We start from the raw sequence: 19883 nt of genomic DNA on the forward strand, positions 1-19883 counted from the left end.
ATCCTCTTCAATCCTCCAGTGCCTCCAACACCAAAAAACCCCACATCACTGCCCTTGTAATAAGAAACCTAAAAACAAAGAGAAAGAACCCTGCATGTATCTTCACCATGACCACCCCATCCTCATGCCACTGCAGCCTAACCAATTTTAACAGGTTCTTCTCATTTGCCTTTCATGGACACCCCAGCCACTTTTTCAGCATTCCCTCCACCGTCCCCCAAATCTCCCAGTTTTCGCTCACTGAAAGGGCATCTGTCCTCCCTGCTCAACCAGCCACACAAGCTAGGCCTCAGCACCTGCCAATGGCCGATCTCCCCCTCAACACCCGCCCCTCAGATGTCTCCTCTCAGCTGTGGCCCCGGTTACCTCAGCTCGCTCCCACCTGCCCCTCAGCTGCCGTCCCGGTTCCCTCAGCTCGCTCCCACCTGCCCCTCACAGCCGCCTCTCAGCTCCCGCCCCGGTTCCCTCAATTCGTTCCCGTCTGCCCCTCAGCTGCCGCCCCGGTTCCCTCAGCTCGCTCCCGCCTGCCCCTCACAGCCGCCCCTCAGCTCCCGCCCCGGTTCCCTCAGCTCGCTCCCGCCTGCCCCTCACAGCCGCCCCTCAGCTCCCGCCCCGGTTCCCTCAATTCGCTCCCGTCTGCCCCTCAGCTCCCGCCTGCCCCTCAACTGCCGTCCCGGTTCCCTCAGCTCGCTCCCGCCTGCCCCTCACAGCCACCTCTCAGCTGCCGCCCCGGTTCCCTCAATTCGTTCCCGCCTGCCTCTCAGCTGCCGCCCCGGTTCCCTCAGCTCGCTCCCGCCTGCCCCTCAGCTGCCGCCCTGGTTCCCTCAGCTCGCACCCGCCTGCCCCACGCCGCCGCCCCGGTTCCCTCAGCTCGCTCCCTCCCAGCCGCCTCAGTTCCCTCGCCTCGCCCCAGCAGCGCCCCCCCCCCGCCCCGCCACTGAGGCCCTGCCTCGCACGGTCGCACCGCCCCCCGCATCATGCGCAAGCGCCCTGGGAGCCGCGGGGCCGCAGCTTCCCGCCATGCCAATTCTCCGCACGGAGAAAGTGCTGCTGCTGCGGGGCCAGCAGGGCCGCTCGGTGCGCGTCGTGCGGGAGCACTACCTCCGCCCCGACGTGCCGTGCCGCTGCGCCCTGTGCCGGGCCGCCTGTCCTCGCGGTGAGGGGGCTGACGGCGGGAGGCTGGGGGTCGGGGCTCCTGGCAGAAGAGGCAGGAGCATCCGGACTGCCAGACCCGGGATCGCCCGGGGGCCGAGCTGGAGCGGTGGGCAGCTTGGCCCCGGGGGTCGTTGTGCCTCGGCTCACGTAGGCCGAAGCTGGGTGCAGAGGGTGATCCCTGGGCCGAGGTGATCCCTGCGGCCTTGGCAGGCGGGGAGGCCTGACAGGAGCCGGCGGGACCTGGTGCGGGGTGCGGAGAGCAGCGCAGGGGAGCAGCGAGCGGGACAAGCGGTGAATAAAAGAGGAATAACGAGGGGAGAGAGCCGGGGAGGAGGCGGGGGCCGGTGGTGTGGTGTGCGGGAGCCGGTGGGGCGTGAGGGGGCCGGAGCCGCGTGGGCCGCTGGAGGCTCGTCCCACACCTCTCCTCGGCCGTCCCGAGCCGGCTATGGACGGCGCTGAACAACAGCGTACGAAGTCGTGGGAAAACCAAACGGTGCCAAATCAAGGATGTAGCATAAGTACTCCTTAAAAGCAAAATCTTTCAGGAACAAACGAGGTGTTAAGAAAAGAGAAAAAGGAATTGAGAAGCTGGTTGTTACAGGATTTAACTGCGAGCAGGTTACAGACAGTGATGAAAGGCTAAAGGATAATGCAAGTTTCACACTTCCCCTTTTTTAAAAGATCCTTTAAAAATGCATTCATTTCTGCAGGGTGGTGGTTTATAGCATGAATTAAATTCTGTACGTAGCTGTTAAGTATTAATGGGGCCAAGCCATTATCTTGAAGTGATTGTAATTCTGCATCAGCAGTTATTTCTGTTAAGTAATTAAATGTAATTGCCTGTGTTATATCTGGCCATTTTAGACACAGTAAGACTACCAGCCTCTGATATCTAGATTTGTTGTTGTTTTTACATACTGTGGTGCTGTTATGTGCATCATAGATCATCATGTGACCTTTGGTTGATATTTCAGGGTTTTTTTGTTGTTGCTAAATAGCACAATTTATTTCGTGCAGGAGAATGACTGGCAAATAACTAACATAATATCCAGCCTATTTAAATCAACCACATTATTTGCTTACCTAAAAGAAAAGGTTGAGAATGTTAAGGGGTTTTTTTTTCCTTCTGAACTCTATTTCATGTAGATGTTGTCACTTTTGGTTTAGGTGCCTGTTGCTATTCAGGACAGAAGGTAGCGTAGTATATTACTGCTATCTAGGATGTCAGGACTAGTGATAGTTGCTGCTCTCTAATGTATTGCATTTAGTTATGAATTCCTTAAGGATAAGTGTCATGGTTTAACCCTAGCCAGCAGCTAAGCACCATGCAGCCACTCGCTCAATCCCCTCCACCAGTGGGATGGGGGAGAGAATCAGAAAATAGTAAAACTCATGAGTTGAGATACAGACAGTTTAACAGGACAGAAAGGAAGAAAATAATAATGATGGTGATAATAATAATAATAAACAGTAATAAATAAAATTACTACTAATAATAAAAGAATTGGAATATACAAACAAGTGGTGCACAATTCAGTTGCTCACCACTCGCCAACCGATGCCCAGTTAGTTCCCAAGCAGCGGTCTGCTCCCCCCCAGCCAACTCCCCCCAGTTTATATACTGGGCATGACGTCACATGGTATGGAATACCCCTCTGGCCAGTTTGGGTCAGTTATCCTGGCTGTGTCCGCTCCCAACTTCTTGTGCCTCTCCAGGCTTCTTGCTGGCTGGGCACGAGAAGCTGAAAAATCCTTTACTTAGTATAAACACTACTTCGCAACAACTGAAAACGTCAGTGTATTATCAACATTCTTCTCATACTGAATCTAAAACATAACACCATATCAACTACTAGAAAGACGAAACTAGGACAATAAGTTACAGGCACATACCAGAAAAAAAGTCTTATCTCTCTTGCCATGCCTAACTTCCCCTCTTCTGGACTTAAATGTAAATTGTGCTGTAGATGAGTATCAGAATATGTCCCTTTGTAATTATTCTAGGTAACTCAGTGGTGAGGTGAACATTTGTTTTCATTCCTGACTCTACACAGTGTGCTGAGCAAACTTATTTCATGCACTGTGAGAGACTGTCTGCATAAATCACATCTACAGATACTTGTAATGGTATGCTGTGCCTACTCAGAAGTTATTCTGATCTAGATGTATAGGTTAGGCAAGGATAGCTTAATATGGGCAGATTACATAAATCTTCAAGTGACATTTCACTTTTAATGCTCTTCTGAATTATTAATAAATATTAGCTTTCTTGTGTGCCTTCTGCCATCATCCATTATATGCCTTCAGTGTGACATGTAGCCATGTTACTGTATGCAGAATTATGCCTACTGGATTCACACTTCTAGTGATCACAGTTAATAGACAGATTGTCCTGTGTCAGTTTCTAAGAAGTACATGAAAATAGCCTGACTTGTCAAGATCTATATACTTTTATTATATATAATTTGCCTGCACTATGGTAAGTTCAGCAGTTCAATGTTGATGATATCATAAGGGATAAATAGGCATTGAGAGAAAATATAGCGGAGATCCCCCCCCCAGCCCCGTGCAGAAGTTTATTGGGTAATCTTTGAAATATCTAAAGCAATTAAACTCATTAATTTTGAGGTACATTTTAAGATGTCATCTGTGATGGGTTGGTTGTGGTATTTTGATGGCGTATTCCTAAGGGGTGGAGTCTCTTTAGAGGAAATTAGCAATGATGGTTAATAGTTTAGATTCAAGAACATCTCTTTGCAGTAGCATTGCTTTTCTCCACGTGTACCCTTACCTGTATTTTTTAAGGTAAAGATATAGAAAAAGAGACTGCTGCAAATGGGTAGTGTTGAACAGAGACATCTGTGGAAGCAGTGTAACAGGAGTACCCATAATTCTACACCCTTTGAAAATTCCATGAAAATATATTCTGTGGCAGATGTATAGTCTCTCTTTTCATATGGAAATAGAGAAAAAAGGACTGTTACCTGCACTCTTAAAGTTATATCCTTTTCGTAATGAAAGTGGATCTTTTTCACTCATTTGGATAGAATTTGCACTAAATTTTGGCATCAGTGGATGCGAAAGGGTTCTGTCACAAATTTTAGAGATTGTACCATAGTAGTCAATTTTGTTCATTCAGAAAAAGAGATGTGTATACCTTTGGGCATACACAACTCTAATTTTCTGACATCTGAAAGTATTTTTAAGAAATCAGTATTGCAACTGCAAGTTTAAACCTTTAAACTCTGAATTATATTTTAGATGGCAAATTGTTATCGGATGATGTTACACATTATGTTGTCCCTGACTGCAAGGTTGTTCAAGATTACCTTGAGATTCTCGAGCTTCCAGAGCTGAAAGGTATTATTTTCATGCAAACAGCATGTCAAGCTGTGCAACATCAAAAAGGACGCAGGTACTTATCCTATAGTAACTTACTTTTAATTTAGATCGACATAAAGATACTAACTTTGTATATTTAAGCACTGTAACCCACAGTCAGCAAATAATACTGCGCTTGATTTGTTTTTCGGTCTTTCAAGTGTCTTAGTGTAATTTTACAGAAGGGAAAGAACTGTGATCCTTTGTGATCCATGGACACCAATGCCTGCCATAGTTTTCACTTGATAGGAGCGATATTAAACCTGTAGCATTATTAACTAATCAGATGGCTTGTGACAGGAATTAAGGAGACTTTGCAGTCATGATATATCATATGCGACAACTAGATTATGGGCATGTTTTTGGTTTGCTGTATTAAAGACTGAGCACTTGTCTTTGGGTAGCAGTTAATACTATTATATGGTACTTACCTTACTAGACGTTAACTTATGTATTGCCATAGCATATAAGAGAGCAATTTGCTATCAAGGTCTTCCTATATTTCTAAAGCACAAATGCCTTTAAAGAAACAGCTCTTGTCCCAGAAGTGACAAAATAAGTTCCTGAACACTTACGACGTTTTGTGGGGCTCACTGGCAAACAAATATGTTTAAAAATCAGAAGCATTCATAATGGATATTAGAAAAGCTTGCTTACAGATGATGGCTTAGGTTTTATCATCAATGGTGTAATTAATGAACGCATTTCTTTGTGCATGACAGTACTTTTCCTTGAGTTTTCAGCTGTATTTTCATCTGGAGTTAAAATAGCATTATCAAAAGAAAACACAAGAATATATTTATCTTTTTCATATTCCAGACAATACAACCAGTTACGAAATCTAGTAAAGGATGCCCGTCATGACTGTATTGTGTTTGCTAATGAATTCCACCAGCATTCTTACTTGCCAAGAGAGAAGGGAGAATCCATGGAGAAATGGCAGACCAGGTTTGTTTCAACTTACGTAGTACTATGCTGGACAACATCGTGACACTGTATTTAGGAATACTAGCATGCATTGGATACGTAAGAGTTCATACTCTTGCTCTGCTTAGCTCTGGAACAGTTCACAATAAGTGAAAGTCTAGATTGTGCTTTTGTGATTAAGAAAGTGTCAACACTGTTTTCTTAGGAAAATAGACAAAAATGTACTTAATTAAATGTAATAATGCTAAAAAAAAGCTGGATCATTTGAAAGTTACACAGCCATTTTAAAGAATGCTTTAGCATAATAAATAGATCATGCACTCCTTATTGGACTGTTAGATGTAGTGTTTGATAACCTGCAAACACCATAGCATTGGAGTCTTGGCAGTTCCAACTTGCTTTTAACAAACTTTCACTCAGAGGAACAATACCTTATGTTGCAGCTAGGGCACAGGTGGATGTATTGGGGAGGAAACATTTTATTTTCCTCTGTTCTCCTGGTGCTTATGTATGGCACATAAACATTGTTGCAGATACAAAGTTTATGTAGCTTGGTGTATATATCTCAAAAGTATGTGTGTTAAACCAAAATCTCTTTTATACAAAGCCTGCTAATGTCTTGTGAGTAGCAAATGAGATATGCCAGAAATCTTATTTCAAACTTTGCTTTTCTAGGAGTATTTACAATGCAGCAGTCTGGTATTACAATCACTGCTTGGGTCAGATGCCAGTTGTTATGGTAACAGAAGATGAAGATGCTATCAGGCAGTACGGAAATGAAACAGAAGGAGTGTTTGTGATTTCCTTCAAGGTAATAGGCCAGAAAAATAGAAGAAGGTTTCCTTTATGCTGCATCAAAATGATGAAGCAAGTACATTAAAGCCCAATGTATAGTGCAAATCATTTCAGAGTTTACATTGAAGAAAACTATGATGCTAGCTCATGTCTTCATTTATCAAAGAAAGCAAAGATGTCAGTCATGGGAATGTCATAAAAAATGGCGGCAGTGACTAACCAGAGAACTGAAAAGAAACACAGCAGCTCTAAAGACAGAGGTCATCTTTCCTATGAGCCCTATTCATTGTTTTCCTTGTTTTTAAAGATTTTGGCATTGACAAACAATAATCAGTTACCTCAACCAGCTGTCTAAATCTGTCATGCAAGCAGTCCATAAACAGCTGTAGCCTAAATATCCATCAGCATTATTCTGCCAGTTTACTTTAGACTTGACTACTTAGGATACAGTGATGCACGAGAAAGTAATTCATTCTTCATTTAGTTGTTCATCTCTGGTACTGCTTGTATTCAGTGGGATGTGTGGATGGGAGATTTATTTTAGCTGTGAAAGGATGTTGAGTAAAACCAGGACCAAACAGATTTACCTTGAAGCTATATAAAAATTATGATGCTTGATTTTTTTAATTGCTATGAGGCAATGGAAGGTGGTCCAAATGTAGCATACAAAATCATATCAAAAGTGTAAAAATAATAGTGGATCACCAGTTTGATTCTGCTGTGGCACTTTACAAGAACTATGTAGCCTGGATGGGGTATATTGGTAAAAGTTTGTGAATCTCTAGTCTAGGATGCTATCTTAACAGTCATGCCTCCTTTGTTGTATTTAGCAAATGAGTTAGGTTGAATCTGGAACAAATCTGTGGTGTTTAGAGCAGACACGTCATTACCACTTGGAAGTGCTGTTTGAGTATAGCATATGAGACAGCTCTTGGCCATTATGGGCTTTCCAAATGCATTATTAAAAGAACAGAGACCTCTAAATACTTTCATGTTTGTTTATATATGTGCATACAGAATTACTTGGATAACTTTTGGCCTGACTTAAAGGCTGCCCATGAACTCTTTGACTCTATACTTCAAGCTCAGCGTGAGCGGGAGAGTGAAAGCCAAGAAAACAATGGAAAAGAATATTCTGAGCACTTACCTGTGGAAATATTGGAGGCTGGGATCAAATCTGGAAGATATATACAGGTAATTTGCTATATAGAGAGCATACACAGAACAATACAGTGTTGTGCTTGGTTCCTTTAGTTGCCTGAATTCGACTGATTAGGTAAAGAAATACTGCTATAGTGGGAAGAGGGGAAGAAAAAAAAGCAAGAGTGAAAGGGTGGAAGGGATTAAGATTCTTAAAATACTTCCCCTACTTCATCTTGGGAACACATGGGGTTTTTTTCTTTTGGAGAAGTTGAAATGAGAATTTGTTGTTGAGAATCTTAAATTTGCTGTGGATTTTTCTTCAGGTTGATATGTGATACACCTGTAAATTGAGAAACCAGGTGTGATATGAAGCAGCTAGATCTCATTCGTAAATACAAGTAATGCTGCATAAGGGCAGTATTTCTTCATTTGCACAGAGATCTCTCAGTTAGTGAAATTAATTTACAATTTTATGGCTGTTCAGGGCCTTAATATGGATTGTTGGTGGACAAGTGTCCTCTTAAAATAATTTAAAGAATTAGAGGTAGTAATTTGTTCCTTTCTTGACAATTTCAGCAGGGAGGTGAGAACAGAATATGAACAGAAAGACTGAGGGTTTTCTTTCTTGTAGGAATAACTCCAGATTCTATATTAAGGCAGGGAGCAAAAATAATCTTACACTGCTTGTGCTTTGAACAAAAGGACCTTTATCATCTTGCAATTAAATTGAGCATTTAAAAGAACTTACAATTCTTTTCCAGAAGTGGGTACTTAAAGTTCTTCACTGTACATTCTCCACCTACAGAGAGAACAGTTGTGTTCAAAATAACCTACATATCAATAAAAACTACTAATTTATGTAAAAATAATTGCAAAACAAAAAATTTTATACTTTAAAGTTGGCTATTTAGAGGTGTGACTGTTTCATTCTATTTATCAGTTTGTTATTTTCTTTTAGGGTATACTGCATGTCAATAAGCATAGAGCACAACTGGAAGCTCTTGTTCGACTTCAGGGATTTGGCGGCAAAGAAACAGGTGAAAAGACAATGAGAGGATTTACTCAATGCCTTTGTGACACTGCGTGTTTTACATGAAGCCATGTAGCCATATGTACATAGCTGTTCAGTTATTAAACAAGATGAAAGCTAAGATACTCCAATGCTTGGGTTATTTCATGGGCCAGAAAGGAGGCTGAAGATTAACCCAGAGGGTGGGCCTCATGAGAAAGCAATACCCTTTATGTCCTCCTTTCTCTTTCTTAGTAACTTTGGCTATGTTTTGGACTCTTATCCTACTAACGGGTTTCCCTAGACCTTTTCTGAAGTTGAATGCTGATGCAAACTGGTATCTCTGTGCTTTGCTCTAACTTCAAATGACCACTCATTTGACTGAAATAAACGTTTGCATATATGTTGGCAGGATTAGGAAGCTGGTCATTGTGAACATAATAGGAAAAATGCCTTCTGGATCAGATTGGAACACCAGTATTGTCTTTCTGGTATGAGTTAGTAATAAATACATTTGAAGGAACAGCCTGTTACCCTTGCACAGATATATTGTCCCAGCTTTCACTAATAAGAACTTTCAAATGTTCCTGTGACAGACCCTGCAGTCAAACCAGTGTTCAATATACTAATTATTTTTTAAAAACTTGTTTTATTCTGGACCCTGCCCAGAATCTGGTGGCAGTGGTTTCCACAGTTTAACTGTGTTGTGTGTTTCTAAAGCTGCTGCCTAAGAACAATGAACTCATCCTAGCCTATGCTGCTTTTTATCTAAGAGTTCGTTTACAGAATGGCTTCATATCTCCTTTAAAAAAAAAAGAGGAAAAGTTTTTAATTTTCTTGCAATATTAATTACTTGCCAGTAGTCCTTTTTGGAAGAGATCATATTGCAAATGTCATTTTCTGTTATTTCAGCAGAATGCTGCCAAGAATAGAGGGATTTGAATTTTTTAGCAGTTTATAGTTCTGTTTCTTTTTATTTTAAATTTAGAACTTCAAAGTGACATCCTTATTTATGGGGCCAGAGCTCGAAATCGTGCAATCCATGGTGATGTCGTAGCTGTTGAGTTACTACCTTTGCAGGAATGGAAAGGAAGGACTGTTGCCCTTTGTGAAAATGAGACTGAGGATAAAGCACCTGCAGACACCACTAGTGACCCTATGCCCACAGGTAAAGTAGATAGAGTGATACAATGTTTTGTCAAGATTACCTCACTTCCTTGGTCCAAGCTGTGTTGTACTCTTCATTATATAGTCCCTTCCCTCAATTTCTGTTATTGTCACATTTTTTGCACCATAGTAAATTTGAAGTGATCACCCCAAATTAAAGCATTCTAACATATCCCAGCAAGAAGGCCACTAGATTATTTCTATATGTGAAACCCCTTCGTTTTTTTTTTCTTTAATTCCATTCTCAGATATAGCTGAATTGTTGTAGTTATCTTCCTGAAATACTGAGTTTGGAATACTTTGCTACCCGAATACATGCTGTCACTCTGCACAGCTTTAGAAGAGACGAACTGCCATTCTAATACAGACCAATTTACCAGAGTGTGCACTCAAGTCCACCACTATCACTGTTGATGATACAGAAAGATAATAGCATCCTTTTAATTCCTTGATGACAAATAATGTTAAAGATGAAAAATTTTTTGTTAGGTGAAGAAGTATCCAGCTCCCATTATAATGTGACATGCCTGGGTACCATGGGAACTTAGAGTCTTATTTGAAAATATTACTCTGCAGGTACAGCTACATCTTAAAAGTTTGCTGAGGTCAGAGTTAAAAGTTTTAGGTGGTTAATTCTCTTCCTGCAAGAAAATGCTGTTTGATTTTGATCTTTGTGATTAATAATTTTCTGTATTTTTTACTAGAATTGGCCACATTTCAGTAGTAGTGGGAATCTCTCTGAATAATTTATGTACTGTATCAATTGAAATCTATACAATGAGTTAGTCTCCACATAAACAAAAGCTCATTAAAATCTGGCTGGGCCAGTGATAACTTATAACAAACTTGTATTGTTGTCTGCATACCATATATTGTTAGCAATTGTAATACAGATTTGTGGACACATTAGTTCATATTACAAAGCAGTGAATCTTCTATACCTCCCACATATTTGCTTTCATGTTCCTGTTTAACTCTTTAATGTACAGCCAACAATGTTCCTTATTAAAAGGTAAAGTTGTTGGAATCATTCAGAAGAACTGGAGGGATTATGTGGTCACTTTCCCCTCTAAAGAAGAGAGCCAGTCCCAGGGCAGAAATGCTCAGAAAATCCTTGTTATACCTTTGGACTACCGAATTCCCAAAATCCGGATCAGTACCCAGCAAGCTGAAGCATTACAGGTAATTTGACAAAAGTGTTTCTCTGTTCTGTGTTCCTACAAAATCATGCGGGTGTTATATGCTCTAATGACGTTTTCCTTGGCAAAAACATGGCTAAAACTATTAATAAATAGTTAAGTCTGTGAGAGTAGTTCAATTTCTGCCTTGAAGGACTGTGTTCAGTTCCTGTCAAAACCACATCAGCTTCAGGTAATAAAGCTTGTTTGAGTCTGGGCCACAGTCCAGGTATCCTGAGCATTTATATACCAGTTGCTTTGGTTTTTTAGATAAATTAAAGGTCATATTAGGGGTATAAATTGTAATACCCCTTGTGGCTTTATTGGATCTATGACTACATATAACTTTGATGAAAGTAGTAAGGAGAGCTTATCATCAAATAACGAATTGTTATGATTAGCCTGCCATTGCTGTAGAAAGAACAAACATGGTTTTGTTTGTTCCTAGCCGTTTTTACCTTGTAATGTTAAGCACTTCTTCACAGCCAAGAAGTAAATTCCAGTTGTGTCTTTTCTGGTATAAGGATATTTGTGTACATCTTGGTTTTGCTTTTATTTTTTATACTTTAAGGTAGAGATTCTCCATATTAATGACCCCAAGTGGGTCTTTGATCAGGAAATAAATGTAATTCTCAGTATTCTTTTGTATGCTTCTCATTGTGGGTTTCTTTTTCCTTTCTATAAAGTTTTCAGAGTTGCCAGTCCCTTTGGATAGCATTGTTTGCCCCTGAAGGAATATTTATATTGATTGCTTGTCAGGAGCAGATTGCTGTTCTAACAGAATTTTCTTGCTGCAGGATTATAGAATTGTCGTGCGTATTGATTCTTGGGAGTCAACTTCTGTGTATCCAAATGGACATTTTGTGAGAGTTCTAGGAAGAATTGGAGATCTTGAGGGGGAAATTGCAGCTATTCTGGTGGAGAACAGCATTTGTGTTGCCCCTTTCTCAGAGATCCAGGTTAGTCTTTGTGATTAGATACATTCTTTTCTGTTGATTTCTAGGATCTTGTTTCTCAAAGAGGGGGATGCTTTTACAGCTGAATGTCTTAGTTGCCAACAGGTTTTTGAAAGCTGAAAACTATTTATAGATTATTTTTCTGGAATTACTTTTGGATCAGTGGTTCTACAGATACTATGAATTTTCAAGTCAAGTGTGATTTTAAGATAATCTGTTTGCTGTGAGGAGATGACTACAAACTCTTAATTCTAATTTGAGGTAGACCTTTAAGACGTTACTGTCTTTAATATGTGTTTATGGTACTGATCCTAAAGGCCTGGTCCTACTGAATTCATTGTCTTAAATCCTTTTGTCTTCAACCAGGAGAGGAACCAGCTCTCATAGATAACTATTTTGATTATACATACAATTAATTGGAAGAAAAACAATGTAAAAAACCAATATGCAGTGGTTATGTTTGCGCGAGCTGCAATATCACCACAATAGTATCAGTTGTTAATAATAATGCATAGCACTCTTTTCAATTCTGTTTCATACTTCCTATAAGGTAAATGTAATACACTGACTTGGAAAATGCAAGGAAAGAAGAATTTGTCTAGGATGAAAAAGTACACAAAACAATTAATGGTGTAGGAAAGGAAAAGCTAATTAAATCTCATTGTTGCCTTCTTTTTGTACAAAAGATATAAATGTGTGTTCATCAATAATGTTTTTGTACAGATGAGTGAAATGCCTGTGAGTTCTTCAAAGAATCCTTGGAAAGTGAATCCAGAGGAGGAAAAAAACCGTCTTGACTTGAGAGACACACACGTGATATTCAGCATTGACCCGCAAGGCTGTGAGGATGTGGATGATGCGCTCTCGGTTAGAACTCTGCCTAATGGGAATCTAGAGTTAGGTGTCCACATTGCAGATGTAACCCATTTTGTGGCAGCAAATTCTTACACTGATGTTGAGGCCAGAGCAAGGTAAATTATTTTCTAAAAATTAGAAAATTTATGGAGCTTAGGAGTTTGTGATGCTACCCTAAGGAAACATTGAGAAACACTGGAAGGAAGGAAACATTCTTTCTTCTTTTGTGTCATGGAAACAGCTTATTAAAACTAATATATAACTAATGTTATTCTGCTTTTATTTGGTTAAAATAGGCCTGCTGGGGAGAAAACTGCTTTCTGACCTACTGCTTCACCTTTTTACTATGAAATTGCTCTTTTCCCCAAATTTATGATTTAAGTTTATCTTTCCCTAATCACTACTGTTTGCTTTATAGTCTACTTTAACATTTGTGATTTGAAGTATGTACAAACCACTTGTTTGCATTCCAAGGGAGATGGATCTTCACACAGAACACAGAACAGCCACAGAGTGGAATTAAGTCTTACATGAATTTAATTCCAGAGGTATTTGGCAGGCTTATGTTTTAATATTCGATTTTGTGTTTTAATATGCCAAATACTCCATTCCTTTTTTTGTATAATTGCCACTGTTTTGAACTTATACTGCTGAATCACTTCATGAAATGTATTCTTTGTAGATCCAAAGAAATGTAAACTGTATAGCCAGCGGAGATGTTTGGTATAGCCATTAAATGACCTCTTCTAAGTTGAGCAGATTTTGTACAGCCCTAGTTCTGGCCTTAATGGCAGTTGAAGATATGGAGGAAGGCAAAATCAGGCTTGTACTATACAAATGGTTATTTAAATAATTTGACTTTGGTATTGCACATGTGTGTGTTCTGTAAGAATAACCTTTTAAAATCATGCTATGTGTCTTGTTTTGCTGAAGCTATGCTTATACCACAGACTGCTTGGGAGACACACCAATGAGTCTTTGTGAGAATAGTAAATGTATTTTATTCCTCAGGGCAACAACTTACTATTTAGCGGATCGTCGTTACGACATGCTGCCCTCTGTCTTGAGTGCTGACATATGCTCTCTTCTTAGTGGAGTCGATAGGTAAGATTCTATAATATTTCTGAGGAAAGAGATTTTTACAAGTAATTTAATTATCGCTACCAGTCTCTGTGTTTATCAGTTGGTTGGATGTTTTTGCATTGTTACTAGATCCTCAACTGAAAGAATAGTGTACATTAAAAAATACCTTTCAATTCTACCATAGGTAGGGTGAATGCTTTGTAATACTTTACCCTGCTAAAATATATATGGGCGCTGAAGCATTTTGTTTGAGCAGGACAATCCAGCTGAACATACATGTAATCCATGCAAGATTCAAACCATAACATGAAACCACTGAGAAGATTGAGGTTGGTCTTTTTCTTTAAACGAGAAAAATGTATTCCTGAAATCATTAGTTGTTGGCATATTACCCCATTAGAAGAGGTTTTGTAATACTTAATCTTTCATCATTGTTGAATCTTTTCTTGGATGAAATTGACTACTCACAGAATAGTTCTGATGCAAAAGCAAGGTTTCCTACCTATATTAGCCCTGTTGAGGTTTCCAGAGAGCACCACGAATGATTTTTCATGTAGACTTTTTTTCACTAAGTGTTAAATGTCCAACTCTGTAATTCCATGATCAGTTTTATAGGGCTTCTCAGTACTGCTGCTAAGAAAGGGAGAGTGAGCGCGATTCTTCCCCAACTCTGCCCCAGTCACAGATTCCCAGTGCTGCTTTTAGGCTGGCCTTAGCAGTCATGTCACCATATGATAAACTGATTTGGCTGGGGAAAAAAAATTTAATTTCATTATTTTTTTCACACAGATTCTGAACACACTGTGGGTGCTCAAAAATGTTACGTTACCTATTCCATAGTAACTGCTTATGCACTTGCTCTTTGAATTGTTGCTGTAAGCGAAGTGGTAGGGAGTCACAAAAGCTGAAATACAGTATTGTACAATGACCATCTTGTCCTCCAATAATGTTTACCCATACCCTTAACAACTTGCTTTGTATTTAAACAGCAACCTAAAGGTGAAGGCGTCTTTGTTCTTCACTTGTTTTTTCACATGGGTTTCGATCTGGAGTGCATGCACCCATGTGAATGGTTATGTTTTTTACTATTGTCCTAGTCCTCAAACATTTTATTACAATTTACACGGTTAGTTGCGTCACTGGCATGAGGATATGCAGGGTGCAGATATGTTCATTGTGGATGCATCTGACTAATAGAATAAAAATTAATTAAAATAACTGTTGCAGTGTAACTGTACTTTAAAATAGATGTGCCCTTGTATCCTAGGGGTACTTTGCCTCAACAGGTGGATTGAAAATACTGCTGACATAGTTGGTCCTTATTTATTAAGTTGTGATACACGAGACTGAAAGGCAAGTGCATTAATTAGTGGCATTGCTGACCACTGGTTTGTTTTGTGAAGAAAAAGATGTTTCCTGTAAAAAAAACAGAATGAAACTTGTAAATTTGTAACAGTTGGATGTGCTTGAAATGACAGTTTAAGTCAACCAGAACTATTTACAGAATTGTGATCTTGTCTTTAAGGTATGCTGTAAGTGTCTTGTGGGAACTAGAAAAAGAATCATACGAAATGCTGAGAGTCTGCTACAACAAAACCATCATTCGATCTGCATACAAGCTCGTTTACGAAGCAGCACAGGGATTATTAGATGGAGACACAAGTGTTGTTGGTGATATCCTGGAACTGAAAAACTTGGATGAAAGAACTAGACAGAAGAAGTTGGCTGAACTGGTTTGGGCAATATCAAAACTCACTGATATAGCACGACACCTCAGAGCTAAGCGGGACAGCTGTGGTGCTTTGGAACTAGAAGGGGTAGAAATCCAAGTGCAACTGGATGATAAACAAAAAATCTATGGTCTCATCCCCAAGCAGCCGCTGGAGGTGCAGGACACCGTAGCAGAATGTATGATTCTTGCCAACCACTGGGTGGCAAAGAAGATTTCTGAACATTTTCCTCATCAAGCTTTGTTGCGTCAACACCCTCCACCACGACAGGAATTTTTTACTAGACTTCGAGAATGTGCCAGTGCCAAAGGTTTCTCAATAGACACACGGTATCTTTTATTACTTATCTTAAGCACTTTAATTAAAGTTAAGCCATTAACTATTTGGCTACGTTATTGTCACAAAGCATTACAGTTCTCAGTATCAATGTTAATAGACCTGCATAGCAGTTCTTAAAAAAACATTTACCATAACCTTGCTGTGAGCTGGAGGTGATGTTCTAAACAAAGAGAGGCTGCCTGCATTCTGCTGGCTGTGCTGAAAGTGGCAGTGTCTGAATAATTTTAGACATAACGAAAAAGAATTTGTTCAGTCAGTGTGTAGCGGTTGAGCTCTGCAATGGCCTTGTTGGCACCGTATTTCCTGTAATAGTCATGTAAGAGAGTACTTGTTTAAATCTAATTCTGTGCAATATAGTCATTTAAAATGACTCAAAATAATTCCGAATTACTTTGTCAAGATACTGTTCTTCTTTGTCAAGAAGGCTGTGAGCTTCATCATATTGGGGGGCATCATTTCTGGACATCACAGAGTGTGACAGGCATCAGTAGTCCCTCCTTTTACTTGGATGTCACCTTGTCCCATTTGTGCTCTCCTGTACAGAGCAGGCTTTGGACCAGCTCACCGTCTGTTTTGCACAGTATAGACTGGGGTTTTTCTCCAGTCCTTCTTGGTTCTCCAGGTTGCAGAAGACAGGCCTGTTAGTGAAAACTGGTTTTTTTTCTAAACATTTTTCTAGAGCAGAGCTGTTAGTAAACTGTGTTGAAAGTTTTAAGATTGTTCTGCTTGTCATTCGCATTTTTATATTAATAACTATTAATCAATTTTTTTGTGCTTTTGTATGCTATTTTTAACTATAAGCTATTGTGATCAGGGATAGCATAATTATCTTCAGAATTACCACTTTTTTGACAGGTCTAACAAAACATTGGCTGAGTCTCTCGATAAAGCAAATGACCCATTGGATCCAATTGTAAATAAACTGTTGCGATCTATGGCTACTCAAGCAATGTCTAATGCATTGTACTTCTCAACTGGCTCTTGTCCCGAGGAAGAGTTTCATCATTATGGTATCTTTTCACTTTATTTTTTATGCTGTTCTTGTTACTCCTTCTGAACTGTTGGGTGGGAGGCAGTCGATTGCTTTGATTGCTTACCACTTCCTTTTTTATTTGTAGGACTTGCCTTAGAAAAGTACACTCATTTCACTTCTCCAATTAGAAGATACGCTGATATTGTTGTCCACAGACTCCTGACGGCAGCAACACTGAATGAAACTAAAAGAGATGTTAAGGATTATGTATTCAGCAATAAGGATCTTCAGGAATTGTGCAGACATATTAATAACAGAAAACAGGTATGACAGTCATTGTATGTGTCTCCTTATGTTTGTATGCTGCCCTGTGGAAGGGGATACCAGTCCTGACTGCGGCTTTTGGGTACTATGACAACATAGCATCACTCGTTTTTATTTATAATGCTTTTGGGTTTTTTTACTTAAATACAGTTTTCTTCTAAGAGTGGTAGCAAAATTGACTTCACACTTCATCTGTACTACATGTAGAATTTCCTTTTAGGTGTAATTTCTCTAGGGGACGGGTAAGGGAGTTAATAATGGGAAAAAGAAACTATGGAAATCAAAGCCAAACAAGGTTGTTGAAATATTTATTTAGGTGGTTTTGTCTTCTCTTTTTGTGGGGTGTGCTTGCAGGCAGCACAGCGTGCTCAGAAACAGTCTACTAAACTCTTCCGGTGCATGTACTTCAAAGACACAACCACAGAAACAGAGGAGCGCTGCATAGCAGATGGTGTTATTTACTCAATTCGAACAAATGGTGTGCTTGTTTTTGTACCAAGGTGAGTTGATGAGAGCTTGGACTGAGCTTAAAAATAAGACCTAAGTGTTACTAGAATGCTGTGAGGACACCTCTGGTCCTTGAGAAAGTGTTTATAGTGTGGCCTGGTGTTGACCAATGACTACATTTTAGTTTTTTGTTGTAAATCATAGCAGTGCTTTTCTATGCATTCACTCTGAAAAGGAGTTCCTGTGAGGAAACGGTAAGACTCTGCTGCACAGTATGTATTTATTTCAAAACATTAAAAGGATGGTTTTTTGCCCAAGCAGCTGCTAGGGGAGAACAATTACTGGAATATTTCTGTTCCCCCCCCCCCCTCTTTTTAAAAACAATAGAAAGTGATTTTGCAAATCACAAAGCCATGCATTCCTCAGCACTCTTGTCCTTCACTACCGACTGTAGTTTATGCAGGCTAGGAGCACCTTTTGAGCAGCCACTCCTCGTAGGCAGCAGGGAAATGTAGGAGGGTTTACATGGTGCTGTTTGTGGCAGTTAGGCTCTTCCAAGTGCCTGTATCTCAGCTCAGCTCTGATTAATGCTAGTAGAAAGCAACTGTTTGCATGAAGCTAACACGACATTTTAATTTCTGAGCTTTTAAATCTGTATTTTAAAGTATACTAAATGTGTTCTGCTAATGTTATAGACTAGTGAATGATGTAAGGCGGCATTAGTCCGCGTAGAACTGGAGAGCACTGCCTTTCGTAAGACTTGGCCAGCTCTTCAAGCTGTGGGGGAGAGAACTACCTTTCCTCTTCCTGGACATTTTGGATTAGTTAATGATCTACGTGTTTGTGCATTATTGGCAATAACACTGTCTACCTGGCTAGCTAACAGGTATGAGAAATGTAGGCATAAGAACTCTTCTTAAAAAAAAAAAACAAAAAAAAAACAAACAAAAAACAACAAAAAACAAAAAACATGCTACAGGGATGTTAGGTAAAGCAAACCATTACATGAATACCCTGGATGTCATGATACAGTCAGGGCCTGCTTAAGCCTGGCCGCAGACTGAGCTTGGATATAAACTAGCTTGATATAGGCCTGTTGTCTCCAGCATTCCAGATGGTGTGGCTTGGAGGCTGAAGGGCCAGAACCTACCCAAGCAAGAAAGGCCTCCTTCCAGAGAACGCAGTGCAAGTACACTGCTGGTCTTTAAGTAACTTTTTTTAATGGAGAACTGTTTCCTCACCATGCTGTCTGGAATAACCTGTAATGCTGCTCTCCTTCCATCATCCAGCCATACCAGGCTCCACCCAACACCTAAGACAATGGATCACTGACTGTAATTTACTTTTGCTTCGCTGCTTTCAAAACACTTCAGTCACTGTCTTCATGCTGTTTTCAGGTACTCTAGGGGTTTCTTCAACAATGCCCATCAGCGTCCCTTAAGCAGGATTATGAGGCTACAGTGCTTGCCCCTTTACATTGCTTTTCTGTAATCCTAGCTAGCCTTCTCTTCGTTTCAAAATTAAAAGAACTGCTAAGGGTGAAAATTGTTAGAACAGTTTCTGTCTGCTTTTTTTGTAGATACGGAATCAAAGGTCCTGCATACATGAAAAACAAAGAAGGCTTAGTCATCTATTGTCAAGGTGATCAGAGGTGTAAGTGGAAGCCTGGATCACTTCATCGCTTTCAAAACAAAATTACTTCCACTACAACTACTGGAGAATCAGTTACATTAAGCCTTTTTGATCATATTACAGTGAGTATTTAATCTGAAGGAAGTAAAAGGAAATAGCACCATCAGAAATAATAATTTTTGTATTGCTTTTAAGGTGAAAATACATGTGCAGACTTCCCGCTGCCATGCTGATACAATCAAGCTTGAAATCATCAGGAACGCACCGTACCAGACTTCAGACACACAGGTTTCCCAGAATTTTCATGTGGTGAAACCTGACTTAGCAGAAGTCAGTCAGTCTGCAGAAGCAGCCCAGCATGCCCAAGAAAAAGCAGGAGTTGAAGTAATTGATGAAGACTATCGGGAGTACTGCCAGACCAAGGGAGCAAGCTTATACCAGCTGCTGGAGGAGATTAAGGATTTGGCACTACTAGATGTTTCAGCTGACATTAGAACTTGAACTACAACCTAGCAATATCTGCTTCTTGATGTTCTGCTCCTATTCACTTTGTATGATTTTTCTTTTTTAAAAAAGCAGTCTATTTTAAATATTCAAGAGTCCTTTTAAGAAACTAAATGTCTATTTTAAATAAAAATTATTTTTATCTGGTTATGAACATGTATGAGTTTTCACAAGATTTTATACATAAGTCTCATCTTCCAGACTAAAGACTGTGTGGTGAATTCTTTTAACTATCATTCAAAAAGTAACTTTCCCATGTTGTCCATAAATTAAGTTCTTAAAACC

General features: G+C 39.9%; 1 protein-coding gene across 1 annotated transcript; it reads left to right on the plus strand.

The window, feature by feature from the left end:
* The first annotated feature begins 995 nt into the window (after positions 1-995).
* DIS3L (DIS3 like exosome 3'-5' exoribonuclease) lies at positions 996-19756 on the plus strand. The gene is made up of 17 exons (XM_069798624.1): positions 996-1156; positions 4417-4570; positions 5356-5484; positions 6139-6274; positions 7276-7452; positions 8360-8438; positions 9399-9578; positions 10590-10759; positions 11553-11714; positions 12435-12682; positions 13578-13670; positions 15175-15708; positions 16574-16728; positions 16837-17015; positions 17370-17515; positions 19042-19216; positions 19290-19756. The coding sequence occupies exons 1-17, from the start codon at positions 1021-1023 to the stop codon at positions 19593-19595; spliced, it is 3159 nt and encodes a 1052-aa protein (XP_069654725.1). The 5' UTR covers positions 996-1020; the 3' UTR covers positions 19596-19756.
* The last annotated feature ends 127 nt before the right edge of the window (positions 19757-19883 follow it).

Source organism: Haliaeetus albicilla, chromosome 12 (genome assembly GCF_947461875.1).
Source record: "Haliaeetus albicilla chromosome 12, bHalAlb1.1, whole genome shotgun sequence".
Classification (NCBI taxonomy): Eukaryota; Metazoa; Chordata; class Aves; order Accipitriformes; family Accipitridae; genus Haliaeetus; species Haliaeetus albicilla.